Source organism: Anomaloglossus baeobatrachus, chromosome 5 (genome assembly GCF_048569485.1).
Source record: "Anomaloglossus baeobatrachus isolate aAnoBae1 chromosome 5, aAnoBae1.hap1, whole genome shotgun sequence".
Classification (NCBI taxonomy): domain Eukaryota; kingdom Metazoa; phylum Chordata; class Amphibia; order Anura; family Aromobatidae; genus Anomaloglossus; species Anomaloglossus baeobatrachus.
In genome coordinates, this window is record NC_134357.1 from 405,873,576 (window position 1) to 405,894,411 (window position 20,836).

At 48.9% G+C, this 20,836-nt stretch overlaps 1 protein-coding gene across 1 annotated transcript in view; it reads left to right on the plus strand.

Annotated features, from left to right (window-relative positions):
* Positions 1-20,836, plus strand: part of LOC142311638 (beta-1,4 N-acetylgalactosaminyltransferase 2-like) — a 204,628-nt gene that overhangs the window by 152,692 nt on the left and 31,100 nt on the right. The window contains exons 6-7 of the mRNA XM_075350206.1: positions 98-184; positions 14,453-14,640. Of these exons, the coding sequence (XP_075206321.1) occupies positions 98-184; positions 14,453-14,640 (275 nt within the window). The remainder of the gene's footprint in view (positions 1-97; positions 185-14,452; positions 14,641-20,836) is intronic.

Below are 20,836 nucleotides of genomic sequence, written 5' to 3' on the forward strand. Positions count from 1 at the left end.
CATAGGGAGGAATGGATAACAATATATAGGACAAAGGTTGCAAATGGGTAACTAGCACTTTTTATAAACTTGGTCTTGTTTCCTATCTCCATTGCAGTGAAGTTCACCCTTGGGAAACATACAGCACGTATACCAATTTCCATCCGGCAGCCACAAATTCCACGCCTATATGACCCAGGAAAAGGTAATGTGTGTGTGTGTGTGTGTGTGTGTGTGTGTGTGTGTGTGTGTGTGTAAGTGTGTATATGTATGTATGTTTATGTGTGTTCATATGTATATGTATATTATATACACACCTACACTGACAAGCAAAAGGGTCACAATGTTTTGAACTTTTGGCTTTCAAGCTCCATATCTCACCATCCATTACAGCTTCGAATGTGAGACTACCATCATTATCTATAAAATCATTTTGGCTATCTCATTCATAAATTAAACTTTTTAGCATACGATTATGTGCCGCCCCCGCGACAGCCAATGGGCTGCTCGGATCCGGAACCGCAGTGGCTCGAAGGGTCTCCGGACCCGAGGCGGGGTCACGCGGCAGCTTGGGATGAAAAAGGGGGAAAGCTATTTACAAAAGCGGGTGAAAGACAGAGTTTGTGACGCCACCCACGGGTCGTGGTAATGTGGGATACCACCGCTGCCGCGTTTGGGGGAGCGCCCGGGAGCGATGGGGTGGCAGCCGTGATGTTAAGCCCTCCGTGGGCAGGGGAAGGTGTCCCGGGGCTCGGTGGTGTTGAGATGAGAACCCAACGGGAGGAGAAGGGCACAACGTACTCACACAGTCCAAGAATTGTGACACCGACAACGGGTAAACCAAAGTCCTGAATGCCCTGCAGTTGTTGTTGGAGCACGCGGAGTCCGTGCCCTTTTGGCGTTGCTGGTTGGTCTGAAGCCTAGTCCCTTGGCACTGTGTTTACTCTGTGTGGATCCCTTTTGCCTGAAACTACTCGGGTCCCGCTCACCTGTGTGGCTAACGGAGTGAACTTGCTCTCAGGTTCACGCTTGGGATTTTCTGGACGGTTTTGGGAAGTCCTATCCCTCTAGGTGCGCTAGTACCCCGATTTTGGAGCGGGTGGAGAATGGCTCGTGAAGACTCCATCCTCGTCGGGTAAATTACTGGGCTGCATAAAGCTACTTCCCAGCCTCGGGTCCGTGTACCCCGTTGTGCCCTGGCCCCTGCCCAGTTGTAGCACAAGGCCACCAAACTGCCCTCTCCATGGCAGTACCGTGCTCCCTGCCACTACCCCCTGTGACCGGGGTTCTTGCTCCTTCCAGACCAGGCCAACGTCCAGCACCTGGGACAGCTACAGGAGCCCAGCTCCACAGCATGACCTTGCACTGTCACTGCTGCCTACTGACTACTACCTGACACTTCTGGCCCTCCTTCTACCATCCCTCCATCTGGACGGCCCTATTCCCCTCAGGCCGTCCAATGGGTGTCTGGTGGGTGTGGTGCAGAGTGTTCCTCAGGATTTGTGTATACCTGTTCTTAGCAACAACAAAGGTACAGAACCCGTAACCGAGGAGGAGCAGGCACCATGCATAAGGGCAGATTGCGCAGTACCCTTGTGACGACCTGATAGGCCATAGCGTCACAATTAGTTATGCATTTATGTCACTATATTGTTTCTGTTTTGCTCCTCGTGGAAAAATCTTTTTCTTCCTGTATACTACAAATTTCAACCGGTTCTCACATTCCCTAATAGCTCAGTGTGTAATTTTGTTGATTCGCAAGCAAAAGGTCACTGGTTCAAATCAAGGAGCAGCCATTAAGGAGATTTCCCAAAAAAAGAGAAACCGCATCATCCAGTTTATTTAGAGCAGTCTCTTAGCCAAGAAATTTGCCAAACTGCATCATGTCAGTGCCATGACAGTTGGAAAAAAATAGAAATGAAGTCCAACCATTCAGAAGCAAAGAGGTGAACGTCCAGACAAAACTTAATAGTCATCTATCACAATGTTTATCTGTTTCCGGCATGACAAACCCAGCAGTGCAGGTGGATTATAAGCTTCGTTATAGTGAGATTATAGATGTCCATGCAAACACCATGCAATGCATGTTACACAAGTCTGGAATGGTGGCCCAAAAAAAGGTGACGATTTAAGAGCGGCGTTACACGAGACAATATATCGTTAAACCCCCATCACACGTACTTACCTAACTAACGACGTCGCTGTGGGCGGCGAACATCCTCTTCCTGAAGGGGGAGGGACGTTCGGCGTCACAGTGATGTCACGCAGCGGTCGTCCAATAGAAGTGGAGGGACGGAGATGAGCGGGACGTAACATCCCGCCCACCTCCTTCCTTCCTCATTGCCGGCGGGACGCAGGTAAGTTATTGTTCGTCGTTCCCGGGGTGTCACACGTAGCGATGTGTGCTGCCACGGGAATGACGAACAACCAGCGCGCAGAAGGAGGAACGACATTATGGAAATAAACGACGTGTCAACGAGCAATGATAGGGTGAGTATTTTTGCTCATTAACAGTCGTTCTGAGGTGTCACACGGTACGACATCTCTAACGATGCCAGATATGCGTCACGAATTCCGTGACTTCGCTGACATATCGCACAATATATCGTACCGTGTAACGCCGCCCTAAGAAGCCTCGACTTCAATATCATCATAAAAAGCATTGGCTCAAGTTTGCAAAAAAGTTCAAAAAGTGGAAAGTAGAAGATTGGAAAGGGGTAATTTGGGGCGATGAGACAAAAGTCAACAGACTAGGCTACATTGAGTGCAAATGGGAACAACAACGGAAAAATGTGCTAAAAGAATCAAGAAATTGAAGGAACGGCCCAGTTTGGTGGAGGAAACCTGATGATATGGGGTTGTTTCACAGCCAAAAGTGCTGGATGCTTGACTAGTGTCGATGGTGATGTCAGTGCTAAGCTATATGTAAGTATCCTTCAAGACGAGTAACTTCATACACTCGAGTACTCAGCAGGAAATGACTCGAAGCATTAATTGAGATTGGTGAAGATATAATAATTCCACTGTCCCCAGACCTCAACCCAATCGAACACTTCTTGGTAGAGTTTCTAGAAAAAGCTGCATCCATACTCCAGTGAGTTTACCAGTGTGCACCAACATTTAGAATGTGTAGAAGAGACCTAAGATCAGATTTCAGTCAAGACTTACTTAAATCTGATTGACCGAATGCCAAGAAGGATTTAGGCAGTGTTGAAAGCCAAAGGAGATTTACAAAATAATAAAAATGAAAATTTAGATTCTTAGGAGCAAAACAGTAACAGTGCAGTGATTTGACAAGAATCTACATAACTAATCATATGCTAAATTGTTACAAGTCAAATTAATGTATGAAATTAGCAAAATGGTTGTCTATAAAATGAAGGTAGTCTCATGTTCAAAGCTGTATTGGATAGTAAGATATGGAGCCTGAAAGTCAAAAGATCAAAATATTGTTACCCTTTTTGCTCATCAATGTATATAAATAAAAATGTAGACAGTGTGTCGGGGGGGGGAGAGAACGCCCCAGGATACAATGGACCGTGAACAAAGAATGGGACCAGACCATTAAGGGCAACTTTACTTTACTAAGGATATAGCGGGAAATTCTCTGAATCACAGTAAAGAAAACCCAGTAAAAATTGAACACACAGCTGGTAAGGATTGACTAGGACTCCTGTTTTGCATAACTGACATGGATTCAGAATGTTCCAACATAACTCAGCAATTTACCTAACCGGTCCTTTTGCATAACGCAGAAGTCAATACATTGACCTTTAAAAGACGGTGTGCATGCAGCACAACGGCTCACAAACTTATCTTTCTCTAACCCACCCTTTTCCTCCCTCCCAGGCAGTCACTTCAAATGTAGGTTTGATTAAGAAAATGAACAGCTCTTTACTGTGAGCACTTTGCTCGTGGTTACAAAGTTCTGTTCTCACAAGACTCAAGCCTAACTAACTAATTTTGCCGCCTGACTCTAAAGTGAGCGTCACACAGTACGATCTATCGTGTGATCGCACGAGCGATTGTACCCGGGGCCCGTCGTTTGTGCGTCACGGGCAAATCGCTGCCAGTGTCAAACAAAGTCATTAAACCGCCGTCACATGTACTTACCTGCTGAGCGACCTCGCTGTGGGCGGCGAACATCCTCTTCCTGAAGGGGGAGGGACGTTCGGTGTCACAGCGACGTCACACAGCGGCCGGCCAATAGAAGCGGAGGGGCGGAGATGAGCACAACATAAACATCCCGCCCACCTCCTTCCTTCTGCATAGCCGGCGGGTGCCGCGGGACGCAGGTAAGCTGTGTTCATCGTTCCCGGGGTGTCACACGGAGCTGTGTGCTACCCCGGGTACGATGAACAACCAGCGCAAAGAAAAATAAACTATTTTTTAAAAATGAGCGACGTGTGACATATAAACGATTTGCACACAATTTGCAAACATTTTGTGTCGCTCGTAGGTGTCACATAGGTGTCACATGGGACGACGTCGCAAACGATGCCGGATGTGCGTCACAAAAACCGTGACCCCGACGATGCATCGCACAATAGATCGTCTCGTGTGACGCCCGCATAAGTCCATGTACACGCTCTTGCCGAGTTTTCCATAACAGTGCATGTGCTCGGGATTTACGTTTCAATAGATTTAGCAGATCTCCGGGCTGTAAAGAAAGCCATGGAACCCATAGGGTGGAGGGGCGACATGACTAGAGGGAAGGGAAGGAGTGATGGGGTTAATGGAAACAGGAATGGTTTGTTTATAAGGCAGAGTAAAGGGATTGGTGGGTAGGAGGAGTTCCCTGGAGGAAGAGGTGGGACAGTTGAGGGGTGTAAGTAAAGGACTTTGACTTACCCCCTCTCTCTTGACTTCCGGATATGGAACGATCTGACTGGAGAGGTTCCTATAAGGTGTCAGGACGTCACCTTCTATTTCTCCATGGAGGAGTGGGAGTATTTAGAAGGACACAAAGATCTGTACAAGGACGTCATGATGGAGGTTCCCCAGCCCCTCACATCACCAGACTTCCGGATATGGAACGATCCGGACGTGCGACAGGATGGCTGCTACCCGGGAGCAGCGGATTCATCATGGCAGTGCACGGGCCCCTGGCAGCGCGGTCCCACGTCTTGGCTGCTGGGGGTTAACCCGTTGGCACTTTCCCCTCGCTCCCCTGTCAGCTGCGGGCGGCGTCCCCCCTCCCTCATATCTCAGGTACTTGCCGTGTGCGGGGGGAGCGAGGAGGAGATGCGAGAGCCCCTTCGGGGACCCTCCGCGGTAGGACGTGGGCAGGGCAGTACTCAGCTGCTGCTCCGGCCGCGGGAGGAATCTCCGTCCGGGCCGCGGCAGCCGGGAGGGGGGCGTGGCTTGGCTGCGGCCTACTTCCGGTCCGAGCCGCGGCCTGGATTGCTGGATGCGGCGGCTCCCGGACGGGGAGAGCGCCCGGCGGTGACAGAGGCCAGCTTTACCCCTCGCGGAAGGCGGGGGGGGGCCGCGGAGCTGCAGCCAGTGGTGGGTCCGGCACCAGGGCAGGCGGGCCTGGGGCGACGGGTGCCCAGGAAGCGTCGGTGAGTGGGGGTGACGGCAGGGGCCCTGCAGTTCCTGCTTGGTCACCCAGATCAGGTTGCAGCTCCCGGCCGCGGCGGTCTCCCCCAGGAGGAGGAGGGCCCAGCGGACAGAGGCCTTCATGGGGCCCAGGAGGGCTGGATGCGGCGGCTCCTGGCCAGGAGAGCGCCCGGCGAGGACGGAGGCCAGCGTTACCCCCCCCCCCCCCCCGCGGGTGGAGGGGGGTGGGCGGGGGGCTGCAGCCAGCAAGGGGTCCGGCACCAGGGCAGGCGAGCATGGTGCGACGGATGCCCGGGAGGCGTCGGTACGTGGGGGTGACGGCGGGGGCCCTGCGGTCCCCGCCTGGTCACCCAGAGCAGGCGTGCAGCTCCCGGCAGCGGCGGTCTCCCCCAAGGGGGGGAGGGCCCGGCGGACGGATGCCTTCTGGGCCCAGGAGGGCAGGAGGCTGGCGGCTCTGGATGGGAGTCTGCTGGCAGCGGGTCGGGCCACAGGTACCCCCTGTCCTTGCAGGTAGCAAGGGGGGGTCAGGCCAGAAGATAAGGCCCGCGGTGGCAGCCCGTAGGACGGGACGGTTTCCGGGGTTGTCGCCGCGGGAGAGAAGATGGAGCTTGGAGGATGGTGCCCACGCGGCGTACCAGGAGGACGGCCGTGGTGGTGGCAGCGCTTCGGCGGCGTCTGCATTACATGAGCCAGAGGCGGTCGGCTCCAGCGAGGAGGAGGAGGAAGCAGCGACGGATGAATCAGACGTCCGGATGGCGTGATTTTTATTCCAGGATATGCCGGGTCGCGGTCGGGTGAGACGGCCGTGGATTTGGCAGGGCTGGGGGGGGGGCGGCTGCGGACACGGCAGCGCCGAGTGGGTTGGTGTTTTGACCAGGTATGGGGTTTACTGAAGTGGTGTATACGGTTGTGGAGAGTGCGCATGCACCGCCGGCGGCATGGACGGGATCGGTGGTTAGTAGGCGCAGGTGCGGCAGGCAGAGTGAGGGCGCATGAGGCGGCAGGGGAGCATTTTCGGGCAGAGGCGGCAAGGGCTGTGACAGAGTGAGTGGTGAGGAACGAAGAGGGGGATGAGGTGGTGCGTCTGGCTGACAGTGGCCAAGTGTGAGAGGTATGGGTGCTTCAAAGGCCCGCTGGGGGGGCTCACTTGCTGGAGGATGTGAGGGATAAGATTTGAATGGGGAACGTGTAGCAATAGTTTCGCTGCTCCCCCGGGAACAGTTTCACCTGGATTAGGTTAAGCCAAGTGATTCCAGGAAGGATAAGTAGAGGGAGGGGAGCGCCGGTGGAGGCTCACCCTCGTACATTTGCAACGTGGCTGCGGGCATTTGCGTTTTTTGGCAAGGGTATCGGGGGAAGGAATTGGGTAATTGGTTCGGCATGGTTCGGTTATATGGATCCATTTGGGGTGGCTTGTTAGGTCATATGGCGGTTTAGTCTGGCTTCAGTACGCCGAGTAATTTCAGCAAGGGAAGGTGTTGCGTGCCAGTATGCGGTAGGATCATACGGGCACATCCTTATGGCTGCAGTGGATGGCGGCTCCTAGTCAGCCCCCCCCCCCTTTTTGGGGGGTAGTTGGCTGTTCGGGGCTTGGAACCCCGGCGACACGGACGATGAGGGTTTTTTGGGGGGAATAGAAGGATGGGTGGTGCAGATTTGGCGCGGACGGTTGTCTTAAGCATAAGTGTTGGGTTGTGGTAAGGAACATAGTAATTCTGCGTCATTCTATTTATATTGGTGGATCTTTGCCTCCTTATTGGAAGTTTGCGCTGGGCTAGGGGACACCTGGTGGTTGTCAGTGGAAAGAGGGGTCAGGAAGTGGTGTTGGGCAGGATGGGTGGGCCATTCGGGGCCCTCCTTGTCACGATTGGGTTTCTCTGTTGGGGGGTAGTGCCGGAAATGAGCCGTATATAGATGTATATATTTCGGCTTGTTCAAAACGTATCTTATCTGGAGGAGTCATCGGTGTATGCCTGCTTGGCTCCAGAATTGTCGGCGGTTTATTATGTGTCGTTTGACAGAGGGTAGGATTTGGTAAAGGCGGTGAGCCGGGGAGCATTGATGGCAAAGGCGAATTTGGAGGCGGCATTTAGGTTGTTACTGGTCCACCCTGCTAGCTAGCAGTTCTGGTGCTGCGGAGGGGAGGGGAGTTATTATTATGTTGATCGGTGGGTGCTAATGGGTTGTTGTCCCATTTTATGTTCCTTTGGAGTGGTTTGTGCGTGGTGTGTCCCAGCTTACACCTCTTATTCATTATAGGTTGATTCTCTTTACATCGGGTTGGCGGGTTGATGATTCGTTGAGGTTGATTGTTTTATTACAGATGGTGGTGGATACTCTTTTGGGCCTGTTGGCGCAGGCGAAGACTGAGGGTCCAACGCCAGTGATACGGTTTGTGGGGATAAAGTTTGATGTTATGGTCAGAGGGGTAGGATTCGTGGGTAATGGTGTGGTCCTATGGGCTGCGATAGAGGCAGTTAGGTCAGCTAAGACGGTGCGGTTTCAGGCGGTGCAGTCTTTGCAGGGGCGGTCGAACCACGGGTGCAGAGTTACGCCGCTGGGGTGCGTGTCTGCTGGACGGCTGGCGATGGCTGCGCCAAGGGTGCAGCCATCGGATCCTTTGTGTGTGGTCACGAGGGAGATCAATGATGATCTGATGGTGTAGGAGGTTTTTTCTTACGGCGATTTAGTGGCCGCGGATTGTGGCTGGGTAAGGTGCTACCTGATGGAATGTAGCTGCGGTACTCGGAGGCAGCGGGTCCAGTTGTTTTCTGGTTGGGCATTGTGGGGTAGCGCTTCCAATCGGTGGTAGTGGTCGGGTGGTGGAGGTTGGCAGTTTTTTCCAAGAGGAAGGTGTGCTGTCATTCTGGCTATCAGTTGGTGGAGAATTCGATTAATAGTTGGTTTGCTAATCCTGGGGCCAAGGGTGGTGTACTTGCGACAGTTGGTTTCTCAATTGGATGTGTTTTAAAAAAAAAAAAAAAAAAAAATGTTATGCGTGGCGCAACCAGTACTGGGGTTCGCCAAGGGAATAGCAGCTGCTGTGTTTCCTTCCAGTTCTGCAGGTCTCGGGAGTTGAGGCCGGGTAGCAGACGAGGTGGGCACGGTGTGTCCGGAGGGCTTGTGGAGTCTGGTGTGGCTGTGTTGGGGAGCGGCTCGGTGCCCAGTGACTGAGGTTATTTGGGGCTGATATTCAGAAGTATGGGTGGCGCGGATAACGTTTGGGACAATGTGTGAGGAAGGCCCGGTGGAGTATTTGATGGTGGCGTTGGCAGTGGTGAGTAACGGTTTTCAGGCTGCTAGGCCGGCGTCCGCAGTGGAGCAGAGGGTGGCGGCTGTGGCTGTCTTGTTAAGGATTAGATGTGGAGAGATGTTTTCGCAGGATCTTAGGGCGCGGCAGGCCTTGAAGGGTTTGGTCGTAAGGGTGTGAGGGAGCGGGATACAAGGGTCCGTCTCCATTGTTTTGTGGCAGCGTTTGGTGAGTGGTTTGTGGCGGCTATGTTCATCTGAGCACGAGCGGGTTTTTGTTTCCCTTGTCCAAAACGGTTTGTGTTAGCCTTTTGGGGGGCTTTGAGATTGTGGGGTTGGTCAGCCCATCTACGGTCAAGAGCGGAGGTTGGATGTTGGAGGATGTGTCCGAGGTGGTGCAGTGGGTTGAGCGCCGGCTTTGTCGCTCACCGAATTAGATTAGGCGGGTGGTGAAGGTTGGTGTTGTTATACGCGGTCCCGGGTGCGGAATTATGTTGTGAGGGCGCCCAGGCTCATTATTGTGTCGCGTTTGTTAAGGTACCATTTTGTGGCAGTGCTGCAGACTTGATTGCAGGTGGCGGGGGTGGGCGCCCGGAATACTATGGGTCGTATTCCTTCTGGATTGGGCTGCCACGGAGGCCCCTCGGTGGGCTCAGAAAAGGGGTTGTGAGAAGTATTGGGAGGTGGGAGTCCTCTTGTTTCGGTGTTACGTTTGGCCTCAGTTGTTATCGGGTTAAGGCAATGGGGGCATTTGAGTCTTTTGGGAGTGGAATGGGTTGGCGTAACAGGTTGGTGTTATCTGTGGGTTTATAACCCCTGGGTTTTTGTGGTGAGGGTGTGCCTCATTTGGATATTTGGGCATTCGTTGGTTCTCGGGGCCTCGACGGTCTGAGGCTCGCCTGAATGTTGCCAGTTGGGTCTGGACGGGTCGATGGTACTGGTCCAGTAAATTGGAGGCAGCGATTTGGTATCTCGAGAAGTTATTTATGAATGTTTTAAAAAAAAAAAAAAAAATAGTTGGTTGTTGCATTGTGTAAGACATACCTGAGCTTAATTGTGGGGTAGTTTTGATAGTGTGACCAGGTTGGAATGGCGTGTGGCTCGTGCGATAGGCAGTATCAATCGAGCCTTATTGGGGGGGCGGCGCCAAAAGTTGGTGGTGCTGAACTGGTGGTTTTGGGGATGCGATGGGGGTGCATCTTCACGTGCTTGGTGCTGTTTTGTGGACGCTGGGATTGCGTGGAGGTGTGGTACAAGCTTTTGGTGTGTGGCGGGTCCAGGCCACATAAGGAGTCACGTGCCCTGTCCTGTGGCGGGGGGGTAGGTCTGGTCCAGAGGCGGTTGAAGGCAATGGTAACTGGACAGAGAGACACCATCTTGGTATGGTGGCTCCAGGTTCCGGGATGTTGCAGGCACGGGGTTCTGCAAAGTTGGGGGGTTAATCCGTAGGTGATTAATACCTCATCTCTGGGTCGGTGTGTTGTGGCCAGGGATACTGGGGTGAGAAGTGGTTCCTGGACTGGGCCTACTCAGGGTTGTATATTTACTGTATTGGTTACTTTGTTACCTATTGTTATTTGTTGGGGTCGCCCGTTGGACGGCGCCCCCTTGTGTTAGTATGTAAATAATAGGTAATAAAGGCTGCTGTGGCCAATTTTAAACCAAGTCACATGCAGTTCGTGTATTATTTACAGATGGTATTGGTGGGTAACACGCATACAGCACGACTGGAGAATCCTTCCTCAATGGTCAAGAAAGCCATGGAACCCATAGGGTGGAGGGGCGACATGACTAGAGGGAAGGGAAGGAGTGATGGGGTTAATGGAAACAGGAATGGTTTGTTTTAAGGCAGAGTAAAGGGATTGGTGGGTAGGAGGAGTTCCCTGGAGGAAGAGGTGGGACAGTTGAGGGGTGTAAGTAAAGGACTTTGACTTACCCCCTCTCTCTTGACTTCCGGATATGGAACGATCCCCGCCCACCCTCCCTTGTGTTTAATGCCGAGGGGAATTTGGTCTGGGTTGTTTCTTTGTCACAGCAGCGGGGGGTAGGTCTGGTCCAGAGGCGGTTGAAGGCAATGGTAACTGGACAGAGAGACACCATCTTGGTATGGTGGCTCCAGGTTCCGGGATGTTGCAGGCACGGGGTTCTGCAAAGTTGGGGGGTTAATCCGTAGGTGATTAATACCTCATCTCTGGGTCGGTGTGTTGCGGCCAGGGATACTGGGGTGAGAAGTGGTTCCTGGACTGGGCCTACTCAGGGTTGTATATTTACTGTATTGGTTACTGTGTTACCTATTGTTATTTGTTGGGGTCGCCCGTTGGACGGCGCCCCCTTGTGTTAGTATGTAAATAATAGGTAATAAAGGCTGCTGTGGCCAATTTTAAACCAAGTCACATGCAGTTCGTGTATTATTTACAGATGGTATTGGTGGGTAACACGCATACAGCACGACTGGAGAATCCTTCCTCAATGGTCATGTAGCACTTGCTTGTCTCTCGCAGCGTAGATCAGATGTCGGACTATCAGGAGGTCCTCCACAAGTGTCACAGCTGATGTCTTCTGGACAATGCGACCCTGCATTTAATCATAGTCATTCCGAATTGAGCTCTCTCCCTCACTGATGGACATTACTGGAACAAGAACATGTTTCCCCAGCATAGCAGAAATATCAAGGACACAATGGCAACAGATCTCATTCATACACATCCTTCCTCTTTCTGGTCACTTGAATTACCGCACTTCACCATGAGACCTACAATAGAGTCCTAAGGTATACCATAGTCAATTGCAAGAGATGACAGAGCCCTCCTGTGGCCATAAGCCGAAACTGCAAGTCTGTTCCTCACCATCTCACACAAATACCATATATGTTTAGTGAAATTTGCTATGTGCAAAAACGTTTCTCAGATTTTATGACCAATGAAAAGGAAGAGGCCTAATACTTAAACAGTGTATCTATCATAACAAATAACCTATTGTTCAATGTATTATTAAAAATATATAACAATTTATTATATATTTTTTTAATTTTCCATATCACACTCAAATTGAAATTGCAACACCAAAATTGAAGAGATGTGAAAATTACAGGGTCTATAGAAATGTTAGTGAAATTATGAAAAATTTAGAGATGGTCAAATTTATTCCAAAGTAAATGAATTATACTCATATTTTTTAAAAATCATTATTTTCCAGAATGCAAATTTTTGTAATTTATCCCAAGCAAGCTCAGTAAAATGGTGCCTGGCAAAAGGGTTTATTAAAAAGTATATATTTACAGACATTTCTGCTGCTCGCTCTCTCAATATGATCCTTGACATCTCTTATTGGCATCAACGCTCACAGATCAGTGGTTCCCAGGCAAGCCCAGTTGTTACATCAGTCATTTTTCATAATTTCACAACATTTCTTATTTGGTGTTGCAATTTCAATGTTTAGGAGTGTTTTATTTAACTGAAATCTTGCAATTTTCAAACTGACTTCTATGTGTTATACTTTCTGATATTTACAGAAGACTTTTCACTACAGTGAATTTGCGGACTCGCAAATAAATGGGATCGGCGGGTGTAACCAGGTTAGAAAAAAAATCCCGGTTCCAGCCTGGGATTGGTCCGGGTTATCTGGCTGGACACCGGTCCCCATATAAGTCTATAGGAACCAGAATCCAGTGATTTAAAATGATGGTAGAAGGGATAGGGGGATGGGAGCAAGCTCTTCAAACTTACTGAGTCTCCAGCGTGGCTGTAACAGCTCCCACGGCAGCTCATTCTTCTTCCAGGGCTGCTCATTATTGCTCATCCCCATGCACTGCTTTCCCCACCCACTGGCTGTCCTGGCATCTGTAATTGGTTGCAGCCAGACGCGCCCCCAGCTTGTGTGACAGCGTCTGACTGCAACCAATCACAGACCCTGTCTGTGGGTCACTATCAAGGCATAAACTTAAATAAAACATTTGGAGTAGGCTCCTCCCCATATTATGATACCCAGCACAGATAAAGCATACGGCTACAGGCTGCAGACCCCAGTTGTGCGCTTATCTTGGCTATGCATCAAAATGGGAAAAACCACATGCGGCTCTTTTTTTTTAATTATTTAAATAAATAATTTAAAAAAACAGTGTGATTTCCTCCCCAATATTGATACCCGGCCATGATAAATTCCGACAGCTGGGGGCTGGTATTCTCAAGTTGGGGAGACCCATGCTTATTGGGCTACCCCCAGCTTAAAAATAGCAGCCAGCAGCCATTCGTAATTGCTGCATCCATTAGATGCAACAGTTCCAGCGTTTTACCCTCCTCTTCCACCAGAGATTATACATTTATCACCTATCTTGTGAGTGGCTTATATATATATACAGTACATCACAAAAGTAAGTACACCCCTCGTATTTTTATATATATATATATTTCATATCCACGTTCAAGGGACAACACTGAAGGTATGATACAATGTAAATTACGAGGGGTGTACTCATTTTTGTGATACAGTGTGTGTCTGTGTGCGTGTGTGTGTGTATGTATATAAAGTAAATCGTTTTGACTTTCAGTCAACTTTCATGACATTCGTAAGTTTCAGCGAAAGTAAAAATTCACAATTCAATTTGTGTGAACAACCCGAAAAATGTCCAGTGCCATTTTACTTATTGCTGAAGATTACATCAGCCAGAGAGGGCTCACATGACCACTGGCAGCCCGAACCTTCCCCATGAGACTTTGGCGCTATCACATCACATGCTTTCTTCTCCTCTACACTCCTCTACACTCAAGGTGAAAGTAGCAGGCTGTTCCTAACAGCACATTATTAAAAAAAAATTTATTAATAAGCCTGCTTTATATCCAGAAAAAGTGGCACTTGTGTCTACCGGTTATTGCTTGTATTGCAGCTCATTGCCATTTACAGAAGACCTGTCACCAGTCCAAACATGGCCACTTTATGTTCTTCTTTTATTTCTGTGACTTTCCTGAATATTCAGTTCTTTTCATTATCATCATTTGCTTCCAGAGACGTGGGCCTTTTGCATTCAATATGCTACTTTTCATGATGTTTACAAAGGGGGTATTACTCTGGGGGCAAGACATTGCCAGACAATCTTTAAAAACAATAACCCCTTAGAAAAGGTCATAAAAAATGGTGCTAATAAGTGGGTCCGTATCTATGGCAGAAGGAGCAGGAATAAAATGGGTGCAAAAACTGAGCCCTTTCAACTGATGATAGGTCCTCTTTAAAGGGAATTGGTTTTTGCTACCTAATCTCACAGAAACATAATGTAGGCAAAATGATTCTGAATCCACTGTAGATTACTGAATGGAGCCATTCTGTCACAATTAAAGAATTGAGTTTTAAGCATATAGCTGAGCCCAAGGAGCTGTCCACGCCGACACCAGGCTCTCAGTAGAGATTGTGCATTGACTTTGAGGTGTCAATCATAGTAGGGGGCATGTTGGACTGCCCTGTATATGAGTTTCTAGTCTTATAATGTTAATCACAGGGTAATAAACCCTTCAGCTTAAGTAAAAAAAATTGCACACACACACACACACACACACACACACTGATAAGAGAGGCACAACTGCTTTTGCTTATCAACCTCTACATCATGCTTTCCTCAGCTTTTGACAGATTCCCTTTAAGTCAAATGTAAAGCTTTCTTTTCTATTCACAGAAAGAAAAATTAGTGACCTAGTCACTATCACCACCAAGACATTTCTGCGCTATGAGAAGCTGCGGACGATGTTAAAGAGCATGCGCCAGTATTATCCAGATATGAAAGTTATTGTAGCTGATGACAGCGAAACACCTGAAAAGATTGATGACCCCAATGTAGAGCAATATATTATGCCATTCGCAAAGGTTTGTTGTTTGTACATAGGAAGGCAATTATCCGATTACATTTCTAATATTATACAGTAGTAAACCACATTAGCGTTGCCACCTGGCTAGTAAATTAATGGTTCAGCCTGTATTCCCACTTATAAGCTGGTAGTGTGGCGCCCTGGCCTAGCCAGGTCGTCACAGATAACATACAAACACCCCACCCCCATTAGACAGGGACACCAGCCAAACACAAAACCCTTGTTGCCTCCCTCCAGGGTCTGATGTCCACACCAGGTCGGGCGGAGCTAAGCAGTTGGCTCCACCCACCGAGGAGTTCACCGGCCTGGAGGCGGGAAAAGTGACAGAGTTTGGAGTTTGAAGAGTGAGGAGTAAACACTTGGGTGTCTGTGTTTGTGTCCCAGGCACTGACAGCAAGGTTGGCAGACGGTGGTGGCCGTCTGCAGGAGTAGTGGAGCAACGCAGAACCGTAGAACCGGGGTCGGGCGACGGCCCGCCTGTACCGACCGGGGAGCGAAGTGAAGCCAGCACACACAGGCAGGGCCATCGGACCCCGACCAGGCTTGGAGCCGCCAATAGTCAGATCCGAATGTGACTGGAACCCCAGGGGTTTCACAAGAGCAAAAGTCCCGATTGAAGGCAACCGCCCACAACGTGAGGGTATACAGCTACCGCCTAAGGCTAGAGACCCAAGGGCCAGCGCCTGCGGGCAATCGGACTCCTCCGCTACCCATACACCGGGGAGCGGACTACCGTTGGGAATCCATAGTAGTCAGAAGAAGAACATCAAGGTGCAGGGAAAGACAGCCGCCATCACCTGTCCGGGGAGAGACACTGCAGCCGGCTGCGGGACCCGTCCATCCAGCCATTTGGTTTACCGAGGACTTTGTACCTTTCTTGCTGAGTGAGTACACCCGTGCCATCCGGCACCGCACCGCACTGTCCCTGCAACCCTGCACCTCACCGACCCTGCCTCCCCGTCACATCACCGGGCCCCGGGACCACTGACCCCTACCCACGGAGGGGGAAAATAACATCCCAGCTGCTCCCTACCATCGCTCCCGGGATCCCCGTCACCAGCAGCGGTGGTGCCAATCTTCACCACGACCCGTGGGTGGCGTCACGGACTAAATCCCCCAAACCAACCACCCCTTTCACTCACGGGCGAGGAGCGCCGCTCGAGTCCCCGGATCCGGCCCACCGCTCGAGCCACCGAGCAGCCATCGCAGCAGCGCCGGACCCAAGCGAGAGCGCAGCAGCGACGGCGTCCTCCCCGCCCACGACAGTAGCGGTAAAATAAAATATTTTTCACCAGCAATATAAATGTGGGTAATTAACCATTATAATACAATACGTGTGCAATCAGGTTGCTACTTCCGATTCAAACACTATCTCTTTGCCAGGCTGTCCAGCCCTATGAACGTCAGTAACATTAATATTTGATGGATTGTAAAATTGTAATGGGTAAGGTAGCGGTGATTTATGGGCAGCAAACTGCCTAATGGTCTGTGAATAGGAAGAAGAGGACTATACACAATTGGTGCTTTGTAGTGCCCAATGCTGTGTGCATTTTTTTTTTATTTCTAATACAACAGTATACATTGGTATATCTCCCAACCATCCTATCCTAGATCCAGCAAGTCTGCCCCGAGCTGTAGGTGATATCTTGCTGTTCTGGGTGGTCAGGGCTATGTCCCATCTGCAGATCAGATCTAGTATTCTGCAGCACTGTGATGTCCATCTCTCCTAACCGTGTAGGCTCCTTTGATTGTTCAGATCATCTTCCTCAGACTCAATGCCTTATGGGAGGGCAGACATCTATCTGTCATTTGTACATACTGTATATCCGTTCTCTGATTTTCTTGAAATTTGGTCAACTCCAGGATTTGAACTCGCAACCTGTTACATGACAGGTCATATAGTATGAGAAGTCACGATGAATTCCCATAATTAAAGCATAAAGGTGCAACAATATAAAATCAATAATTTTTATTAAACACATTTGTTTTAAATACTTAAAATACTACAAAAACAAGAAAGAGGATACCAAAATCACAACCGAGTTGTCATGATGGTAAATAAATATACAGACACATCTCTATAAAGTGCTGCCCATGAACTTTATAGAGATGGCAGTATAGTCTAAAGGAAAACTGGGGGGGAGCTACTCGATGTCCCGGGTTGCAAACATTAGTGAACTTTCTCTGAGGTAATATGAGCTTTTACCTTATACTTGTATAGATTATGCTTCACTTTGTATAGACAATGTTTTTTGCCAATTGGTTCACGTTACTTCCACACGGAGTCTCTAAGGCTGCTTTCACACCTCCGGTTTTAGCAGAGCCGGCCAATCCAGCTCTAAAACCTATGCAACGGATGCGGCGACAAAACCGCATCCCTTGCATAAGTTTTTTACATGTGGCCCGTCCGGTTTTTGCCGCTTGCAGCAGGTTACTGAGCATGCACAGTGGAAAAAAACGCATGCTGCGGCCGGATGCGTTTTTTGCCGCAGGACGCCGCATGCGGCGTCCATAGGCATGCATTGCAAATCGCGCGGCATCGGCCGGATGCGGCGCAATGCAGTTTTTTTTTGCCGGACAAAAAAACGTGCCAGGCAACGTTCCATCCGGCCGCCGTATCGGCTAAATCTGCCGCATGCGGCAAAAGCCGGACGGAACGCAAGCCCATGCGGCACAATACGGCACTAATGTAAGTCTATGCAAAAAAAAAAACGCAACCGGCGGAAAAAAAAACTGGTTGCGTTTTTTCTGCAAAGCGCTGGATTGTGCCGCACAGGAAATACCGGATGTGTGAAAAGTTAGTGTTGTTTGCCACGTTTTCCTTTGGGCTATACTGCCATCTTGTGGCAAATAGGTGATACTACATTTTACATTCAGGCACTATATATAATTTTTGCACTTTTTCAGGTACAATCTGATTGCTTCCTATATAATATCTTTCTGTTATTGTTTGGCCATTATACTTTGCAGTGTCATATTTGATACCGATTTTCGCATATATCTACCTCATTGAACTGCCTTTTTGCACAAAAATTATTTATTTGTCATTTATTAAATTCTATTCTATATTGTTACTATTTGGCATGGGCAGCACTTTATAGAGATGTGTCTGTATATTTATTTACCATCTTGCTACCTCGGTTGTGATTTTGGTCTCCTTTTTCTTGTTCTTGTAGTATTTTTAATATTTTTAAAAATACGTGTTTAATAAAATTATTAATTTTATATTGTTGCACCTTTATGCTTTATTTATGGGAATTCATTGTGACTTCTCATACTGTTTGACTCATCCTTTGAAGCTTGGTGAGTTTGGGGAATTATCCCTACTATATTTATTGTTTGCACATTTATTTTGATACCTGTTACATAGATACAGTATATTCAATGCTGTTAACATTGTTCTGGTTGCATATAGTCACTGCAGAAGTAACTGAGCCCTTATTTATGAATATTTTGTCACAGTGTGACGCCCTAGTCTATCAGGTCGTCACAGGGTATTGTGCAATCTGCCCTCCTGTACAATATCCATCTCCTCCTTGGTTACGGGTCCCTAACCTTTGGTGTTGCTAAGAACAAGCTAATCAAAACCCTAGGAACACTCTGCACCACACCCACCAGACACACCAGTGGACAGCCTGAAGGGAATATGGTCACCCACTTGGGGGGTTGGTTAAGGGGAGGTCAGGAGTGTCAAGAGAGTCAGTATAGTGTTGGAGGTAAAAGTGAGAGGAGGTCAGGAGCTGGGCTCCTTGGTGTACTAGGTGGCAGCCGTTGCTCTGGGCCTGGTAGGAGCTGGAGCCCGGTCGCAGAGGATCGTGACAAGGGGCACGGACTGTCGAGGAGGACAGTCGGTGGCCTTGTGCCATCAGCGGGCAGGGGCTAGGGCACGACGGGGTACATGGACTCTAGGCCCTATTAGAAAGTAGCTTCAGGCGTCCTGGTAATTTACCCGACGTGGACGGAGCCTTCAAGATCTGTTCTCTACTCGCTCCAAAATCGGGTGCTAGCGCAACGAGGGGGATAGGACTTTACCACTACATAGTCCAGAAAACCCTGAGAGCAAGCTCACCCAGTTAGCCATACTGGTGAGCGGGACCCGTTTAGTTCCATGCTAAAAGGGACCAACTACAGAAAAGAGCTGCCAAGGTCAAGGTTACAGGCTAACAAGCAACACCAACAGGCACAAGATCCAGGCGTGCTCCCTCCCTGCTACAGTGCATCAATAACTTTGGTTTACCACGGTTGTGAGCGTCAGTGTTATTGGACTGAGTGAATGCGCAATTAACCCTTACCGGCCCGACGGCACCTCCCCAACGCCATCACTGAGTCCCGGGGCATCCCCCCTACCCGTGGAGGGGTTAAACACCTGGCTGACCACACCATCACCACCGGGTACTCCCAATTGCAGCGGTGGTACTCCAATCTTACCACGCACCACGGGTGGCGTCATGAACCTTCCATATCTTCCCCTGTAAATACCCCGCCTTTATTCCGGGTGGCCGCACGACCCCGACTCCTCGGGTTCGGAGACCCCTCAAGCCACCACGGATCTGGATCCGAGGGCAGCGGCAGGCTGCCGACGCGGGTTCGACACACCTGTAAGATTGTTCTGGTTCTCTAGTTGCTATAGAGTGCAGCTTTCAGCATTGCAGCTGCTGACTGATTTTGCCCAAAGGGTCTTAAAGAATTAAAGCCACGGTGTGCAAACAGTCTGTCTTAAAAGGGGCAGGAATCATATGTTTGCTAAGGTGGGGCAACCTGATATGTTGTTCTAAAGTCTGTAATTATAGCATTGGCTGTCAAAAACCAGTGCACAAATAATTGCAGCCTCATTTATGAGAATTGCCTCACAGTAAGATTGTTGTGGTTGCTTATAACTGGGGCTTCATTTATGAAAATTACCTCATGGTAAGATTGTTCTGGTTGCCTAAAGGTTTCAGCATTGAAGCTGCTGAGGTAAAGTGAAAGCTGAGCTCTGATTGGTTGCTATGGATAACAAGAACACTGACTATGAGGCAGCTTTCATGACTGAGATTTGAGATCCTTCAGGACCCACATCTTATGCTTTATATGTATATAGATTCACTTACTAGATCTTTGATCAGTGTTAAATGATTACTAAGGATCATAATACTAAGGACTGTTTTTAAAATGCCGCCCAAAAGACAACCATCTATTTGGCAAGTTACTCCAAAAGCTACGAAAGCAAAATAGCTGAGACAAGTGATCAATGCGAGTTCTGAAGGGAAACAGATGAGACAGGCTGAATCAAAGGCATAATATAATAGAATAATGAAAGGTTTTGGAGTATAACCTGGCACGTCTGGTCTATTGTCATTGAAATTATGGCTCCTAACAATTGCCTGATGACCAGGCACATGTAGAATTTGTCAGTCACCTTTTCATTCTGTTCGTTTTGTAATGCAGTATATGATATACAACACAACATTGGTGTCTTAAAAGGAATGTCCGATCTTAGGGGTAAAGTCTATAATCTCTGTATTTGACTGCAGACTTGTAAATCCTCACAATACGCATTGTCAAAATTCTCTGGTGTCGGCGGTGAGGGAGGCGTGCATGTGATCTCAAGTAAGTGATATGCATACATGCAGTCACGTGCCAACTAGACATGTGCAATCTTACTCGATACAAGTGAATTCAGGGAGGCTGGACACATCTAGTGGGAATGTGGCAAGCAGCATGCAAATCACATATGTGTAATTGTAAGGGCCCAGGGACAGAGGACCTCAAATGTTCTATATGTCACAGTTGCTGTTCTGGCACGAGGTTGCAAGGGCTGTGTTCCCTGGGTGGTCTACAAGGCCCTGATGTTCCCTGCTATCCACCCCTACACAGTATCCACAGCTGATGGACAGTCCACAGACACGGTCTTGGGGATAACAGTTGCTTTAATACAGCAGGAACAAAGGAAAACAACACGGAATATACAGTATGTTTCACGGTCTTTTGTGGGTAAGCCACAGCAAAGACAGCTTGATGTTGAATGCTGAAGTGTAATTAGAGTTTTGTAGCTTTAAGAGCACAATTTGCTTCAGATGTAATACTGGTATGCCTTTAGAAGCAGGTTCAGAGTCTCTTGAGCTTAGAGGGTAGATATAATCAGATTTTACAGACCTAGAGTCCTGGGGTTAATTTCACTGCTAGTTTAGACACATGCAGTACATGTAAGCAAA